Source organism: Netta rufina (genome assembly GCF_964035555.1).
Source record: "Netta rufina genome assembly, chromosome: 5".
In the NCBI taxonomy this organism is placed as follows: Eukaryota; Metazoa; Chordata; class Aves; order Anseriformes; family Anatidae; genus Netta; species Netta rufina.
The window spans coordinates 19,800,467-19,807,427 of NC_140128.1; the positions used below are offsets into that span (position 1 = coordinate 19,800,467).

Genomic DNA, 6,961 nt, shown 5'->3' on the forward strand with positions numbered 1-6,961 from the left:
GCTGAGGCGGCGCCGCCTCCCCGGGCCCAGCGAGGGGCGGAGGCGGGCGGCGGGGCGGGCCCGGAGCCGCCGGCAGCGGGCGGAAGAGGCGGCGGCCGCCATGAGCCGGCTGCGGGAGGAGGACGACCCCTACGTGGTGGAGGAGCCCAGCGACGAGGAGCGGGCGCTCAGCAGGTGCCTCACGGAGGGCAGGAGGGCGGCCGGGGGCTGCCGCTGCCCTCCGCTAACCGCGGGGGCGCGGAGGGGGGTGGCCGCCGTGGAAAACCGGGGGGGTGCCTCCCGGTGTGTCCCCACAGTCTGTGTGTTCGTTGCCCGAATTAGCCGTTTCGTTAAGCTGGTGGTGGTGGTGAGGTAACGCTTCCATCCCCGCAGCTCGGAGGATGAGGTGGACGTGCTGCTGCACGGCACTCCCGACCAGAAGCGGAAGCTGCTGCGCGAGTGCCTGACCGGGGAGAGCGAGTCCTCCAGCGACGATGAGTTCCAGAAGGAGATGGAGGCCGAGCTCAACACCACCCTGAGAACCATAGAAGGCAGATGGAAGTCACCAGAAACGGGTAAATCGCGCCTAACGCCTGCCTGTGCGTGAAACCGGGTGAGGGGGTGTCTGGTTAAGGAGCTGATGCCCTCTCACAGCGGGAGAGGGGCTTTGTTGGTGCCAGCAGAGCGCTGTTTGGAGCCTGGGGAAAAATCTTAAAATGGCTGATGGCTGCAGAAACGGTCACTAGGTGCCACTTGCACGAATGCATTTGTTTTCATCCTTTTCTAAGACTTTTGTTGTTTCTGAACTTGTGATTTCCCGTTTTACTGTGAATTCTCTTTGTTTGATCTGTTCCATCATCCCCTGGTGTCTCTTTAACTTTGCACATGTATTTGGAAGTCTCAGGAGCAGGTTGCAGCCTCTAGTGGCTCCAGATGCTATCAAGATTTGGTGTCCTTTCTTGCACAAAAGAAAAGCATATGTTGGATTGAGATCCCAAATCAGATGGGGAAAAGAATCAAGAAAAATACTCATCTCTTCCTCCCTTCAGTGCTTAAAATTACAAGTTACTTCAAATAGTAAAAGTGTGTTAAAGAGTTAACTGTTCTGGAGTTTGTGTACTATTTTGGGTGCAATAGATTGATTACTTTGGTATTGGAAGAATGCATGTTCTAGTTTTGTACCTAGTACAAATGGCTAGTGAGGTGTTTTAATTTCTGTGGGAATACATGTAGTATTTATTTTAATGTAGGAACTTTATTCTGCATCCAGCAGGTTTAATAGTTTTTCTGTTTTAGTAGGCAAATCTGATCCTTAGGTTTTGGTTTTGCAATTAAGAGATGTAGAAATGTTTATACTGTTACATGCAGTATAAACATAGGGTTTTTGGTGTGGACCAACATGTGATAGCCAATCAATCTAGGTCTTTTATGAACTTCTGTGGTCCTGAAATGTAGCAAATTGTTTTGTTTTGTTTTTTTGTGAATTTTACTTGTATCAAAGTTTATGACAATGTGCCACATCTGTATTCCTTCTGCATGACTGAATAGAAGAAACCTTCATTTGAACTGTACCAGGGGTTCGTCTCAGAGAAAGCGAGCAGTTTACTCTGAGAGAGCACCTATAAATGAAATAGCACAAGTAGTGTGGATGATTGGGATATGAGAGTAAATTGGGAGAGCTGTTACTTAACACACCCAGAATGCTTCTGAGTAAACTAACTTGGAAATGGAGGTTTGTTCTGGTCTATATATTAGTTATCCTTTTGGTGAGATGTACTTACCACTTGTCTCTCCCATCACGCATATAGGTACTTCCTCAAGTACTGGGCAGACTGGACATGCCTCCACTTCGAAATACTACGATGACATTTACTTTGATTCTGATTCAGAAGAGGAAGATAAAATGGGTAAGTGACTGAGGAGAGGAGAAAGGAGGGTGTTTTAAGAGGACTACTATCTCAGGTCTAGTAGAATCCTCACAGAGGGGTCAGGGACTCTGAAGAGAGCTCTTTGGGGACAATTACCAGCCTATATTATCTCAACAAAGTTCCTGCAAATTTATGATGTGTGTCAATCTATGTAAGATGTCTTCGTCCTTTGGGGGTGGTGCATTTGGAGTAGAGATGAGCTAAATCTTTGATTTAATTTAGAGTTATTGCAGATGTTTTAAAGGAAAATGAAAAAAATTACATTTTGATTTAAGTAGAGAATCATCTCATGTCCAACTGATGTAACGTGTACTTGCACAAATCTTTACAGTTACACAGGATGTCCAGAAAAAGAGAAAACATCAACAACGTCGGATTCTTTCCAATGATGAGCTGTTATATGACCCAGAAGAAGACAATCGAGACCAAGCGTGGGTTGACTTACAGAGGAGGAGGTATGAGATTGTAAATAATTGAATTGTCGGAGGCTTACCTGTAGTGGTTTAGCCCTGCAGGCAACTCAGCACCACATAGCCATTTGCTCACTTCCCTATCCGCAGTGGGACGTAGGAGTGAACTGGGGGGGAACAATAAAAAAAAAACAAACAAACACTTGTGGACTGAGTTAAAGACAGTTTAATAGAACAGAAAAGGAAGGGAAAATAGTGGTGATGATGATGATAAAAGAATATAGAAAGTAAGTGATACACAATGCAATTGCTCATCACCTGCCAAACAATGCCCAGCCGCTCCCCAAGCAGCAGCAACCTCCCCACTCTGCGCACCTCCCCGGCCAACTCCCCCAGTTCTATTGCTCATTGTGAAGCTGTAAGGTATGGGACATCCCTGCAGCCGCTCTTTGTCAGCTGTCCTGGCTCTGTCCCCTCCCAGCTCCTGGTGCACCTGATGCTGGCAGGGTGGTACTGGTGAGAGGCTGGAAAGTCCTTGGCTCTGTGTGAGCACTGCTCTGCAACAACTAAACTATCCGTGTGTTATCAGCATTATTCTCATCCCAAACACAAAACACAGCACCATACTAGCTACTAGGAGGAAAATTATCGCAGCCAAAAGAGGGCATTACCATAAACTGAAAAATTTCATTGAACGTGGTGACTATACAGAAAAACGCTGTGAAGTCCACACCGTGAGAATATTTTTGCCTTAAAATTTACAGTGTATGAAATCTAAAGGCTGTAAAACTTCCATGTGTATATAATGAAAATTGACTCAAAATGACACAATTCTGAAACTTCAAGTTTTTCAAAAATCATCCTAGTTGAGTAAGCCAGTTTTGTGTATAGATCTTATCGAAATAACCACAATGTTAATGAAAAACTTGTAATACAAACAGAACAAAGCTGCTTTACTTGAGGGTTTTTTTGAAAGGATGAATTAGAAAAATGCTTGTTGAAGCAGAAGGGAAAAGTAAATCTTGAAAAACACAACATTTAATGTATGTTACCTGCAGAGATTTTACTTAAGATACCTGCACTCTCAAGGCAGATCATTATTGGGCAGAAGTCCCCATTAGATGTACGTATGTCACCAAATGAGAATCCTCTGAACAAAATAAATGAAAAGATACTGCTGTGTGTTTTTTCAATGCAGTGCTTATGTTTATGTGCTTTGAGTTAATGAAAAAGGTCTTGAGAAAGAGCCAGGTACATACTGATGTATCTTAATACAAAAAGGTTTTTAAGGTTGAATTGATGTGTGTGACAGCAAGGACACATAATTTCACTTTTTCTTTCTTTCCTCCCTTCTCCAATTTGTAGTTATCGTAATCAAAGAAAAGGGCTGCGGCAACAACAGACAAAACCTTCAGCTGTTCCAAATAGCGATGCTGTTTTGAATTGCCCTGCCTGCATGACAACGTTATGCCTGGACTGTCAGAGGTAACTATTGAACAATAAGGGGTGTTCTTGCAATGCCTCTCTTCTGGTCCAGTTGCATTTTTAGTGTATTCAATGGTTTGATAAATTGAGCCTTGCAAGGTGGAGCTAACAACAAGATGAATCAGATGTAGGGGTGAATTCTAGTTTAAAAGAATGATAACGATCAGTTTAACATGCAGCATGGAGATGAGGAAGAACAGGGAAGAACTTTAGTATAGTGGAGAAGGTAAACTGTTAAAAAAAAAAATAAAAATCATGGAGACTAAACAGGAAGTTCATGCTGATTTTTGCTTTTTAGAAAAATGTTAGTTTGATGTTTAAAGGTATCAAATTATTCCAGGTTAACTATTACTTTCATGTTTAAGTGTAATTTTTAGTGTAGGATTAGGCAAAATCAGCATATAATAAATAAATAAAAAGCATATTTTTACTTGCTTTGAGTGTTAGCAGTTGCAGTTTTGAGTACAGGTAAGTAGTACCTGGAAAGCACGTTTTGCAGCTCTCCAGTGTTTGCACTGCAAACCTAATTACTATTGTTAACTTGTGTGAAGGAGAAGACTTTTGCACTGAGAGTAATGGAGAAAGAGATGCTGTGAAATGAGGAATAAGCTATCACAAATTTACTCAGTACTTTTGGTAGCTGAAGGTGAAATTCCACAGCAGCCTAAAATCATCTGTATGCTGGGTGCTATTTCCCAGTCTCTTCCGTTTGCTGGTTCTGGCATTCCTTGACTGTTATGTAGTTAAGCATTTCAGTTTGCAAAGGTGACGGAAAACTGTTTTTACTGTCAGAGTGGTCTTTTGTGAGTTTGATGAACTAAGATAGCTCAGCACAGCATTGCACAAGCAGTAAAGCCCCAGAAGTCAAGATAGGACTTCTGCAGCCACCTGTTATATTGGTTTAGGCTGCTCTAAAACTGCAGCCTGAGAGACTGTGTTGATGCAGCCCCGAATTTGCTATGTGCTCCAGATACACAGTTGTTATGTAGATGACAGCTGAAAATCCATTTTATTATAGACAGGCTTTTTCAAGGGTGATGTGTCTATGTTTGTTATTTATAGATAGAGAATTTCAGGCTTGCAACTCTAGTTTTGTGATTCTGGTAGTTGTGACTTCTCTTTATAAACTTCATATTTATTTGGCTTTCAGCCCCTTGACATGGTACTTGCTATGTTTAATCCTGTTTCTAGTGATGATAACCAATTTCTTGGAAGCAGAGTTTTATCAGTGGTATGACTTGCATTTTCTCCCCTTCTCCGTAGACATGAATCTTACAAAACGCAATACAGAGCAATGTTTGTAATGAACTGCTTTGTTAACAAAGAGGAAATCCTAAAATACAGAAAGAAGCTAAATAAAAGAAGCAAGAAAATGAAGCACAGCAAAGAAACTACCTCTGTACAGTCCAATCAAGAAGAGGAGGAAGTGTATCATCCAGTGTTATGCACTGAATGTTCAACTGAGGTGGCAGTGATGGATAAAGACGAAGTTTTTCACTTCTTCAATGTTCTAGCCAGCCACAGCTAATATGTAAAAGCAGCAAAAAAATCCTGCACTGTTTAAGACAGTGTGAAGTACCAGAAATGCAGGCATGTTAGCATTTTTAAAATACGTTCTTTTAAATGTACATTTTAATTAGAGAACTTTATAGCGGTTGGGTTTTTGATACTGTTGTTGTATTCCTTTTTATGAAAGGAATATGGTTAACTGCTTGCATTTGAAAACAATATTCTTTCACACTGTCAGGTGGTTGCATCACTGCGGATGTAAAGTTTTGTAAATAAAATGTAAGATCTATGTATTATGATCATTCCCTGTGTATATACTGTCCATTATCTCAATATGTATTAGAACTGTTGCTTAGAATAAAGACAGTATAAACTGGTCCTGTGTAGCTGCATTCATCATTTCTACGGCGCTGATAAACTGTAATTCTCAGTCAGGATGTTGGGCTCCCTTAGGCTGACATTCTTGGATGATATGCATAGAGGTAGGTAAGATAAGGTATTGTCATTATATTTGGATTATTGGCTCATTAATTGAATTATTTATTTGTATAGATGGGAAAATTAGGTTATATCAAATTTGGCATGGATGATACTGGCATGGATCATTTAAATCGACATATTAATGCTTAGTAACACAATTAGGAACTTTTACTGTAAAGATGTATTTGGAAAAAAATCCCCATTTTTTCTATTGTAGTTTTTCTTCATGGTGACACGTTTTAAGAATAAATTTATGGTCAGCTCTATTGCCATTAAGCTAGTTTGTATGCTCTTTCTTCAGTACAATTATGGCTTCTTTATGGAAGCATAAGTAGCTTCTGCTGTAAGATATTGAGGCTTCTGGCTTGGTCAGTGAAGTCACTGTAATGTTAACGTTGGATCCTTCTCTGCTTTTCCAGGCATATTCCCAGGAGGTGAACTCATTTTTTGTTAGTAAGTAATTTCTCTATAGTCTCATGTTTTTTAATGTTTCAACTTGAACAGTGGCCTGTTTAAAAAAACAATTTCATCTTTAAGCTTTTTTTCTTTTGATAGTACTGCGAAAAATTTGCTACGTGCTTTGAGAAATTGACAGAAATAGAGGTAGGAACCTGATAAACATACCTATTTTATGATTTAGATTACAATAAAATCATAGGACTCTTTGGTTACCTTCTGTAGTCCTTGGTGCTGTATTCTACTGATCTACACATACTGATTTTATACAGCGTTACGTGAGCCCATGAGCCTACGAGGAAAACACCAAAACTTCTGTTCTAGTGTCAGTATTGCATGAGGCGAACACTATGGACAATAGAAGTGATGATATTGAGCTGGCTGGTGTATTGGTGGCCAGGTCATTTCAATTTTGCATTATTGCACGAGTAATTGTAGTAGGAAAGATATAAGAGCTGGCAGAGGTGAAGTTGGCCCTTGTTTAAAATTTTAAAAAATACAATCTAAGTTTGATTAATGTTTTGGCCCTTCAAAAACCGAGTGCTGTGAGCCACAGTCTGCTGCTAGTTTGCCCCCAGAGACCTTGAGGAATTACATTGTAAGGGAAGATAAATGACCACCAGGTTCCTGTATTAGATGTATCTGGGATTAATGTAAAAGAAGTTGTGATAAAAGAACACCTGGAAAATGACAGTGAGCGGAGGTGGAGGTTCA

At 40.8% G+C, this 6,961-nt stretch overlaps 1 protein-coding gene across 1 annotated transcript; it reads left to right on the forward strand.

Moving 5' to 3' along the window:
* The first annotated feature begins 81 nt into the window (after positions 1-81).
* On the forward strand, positions 82-5,688 carry EAPP (E2F associated phosphoprotein). Its single transcript, XM_084286936.1, has 6 exons — positions 82-174; positions 373-554; positions 1,788-1,886; positions 2,239-2,362; positions 3,683-3,802; positions 5,066-5,688. The coding sequence occupies exons 1-6, from the start codon at positions 101-103 to the stop codon at positions 5,328-5,330; spliced, it is 864 nt and encodes a 287-aa protein (XP_084143062.1). The 5' UTR covers positions 82-100; the 3' UTR covers positions 5,331-5,688.
* The last annotated feature ends 1,273 nt before the right edge of the window (positions 5,689-6,961 follow it).

What these genes read in the sequence shown, in the direction of transcription:
- EAPP (XM_084286936.1), top strand. Translation starts at nt 101, where the DNA reads ATGAGCCGGCTGCGGGAGGAGGACGACCCCTACGTGGTGGAGGAGCCC. An exon ending in GAGGAGCGGGCGCTCAGCAG is followed by an intron (nt 175 to 372) that starts GTGCCTCACGGA and finishes CCATCCCCGCAG; the next exon opens with CTCGGAGGATGAGGTGGACG. An exon ending in ATGGAAGTCACCAGAAACGG is followed by an intron (nt 555 to 1,787) that starts GTAAATCGCGCC and finishes TCACGCATATAG; the next exon opens with GTACTTCCTCAAGTACTGGG.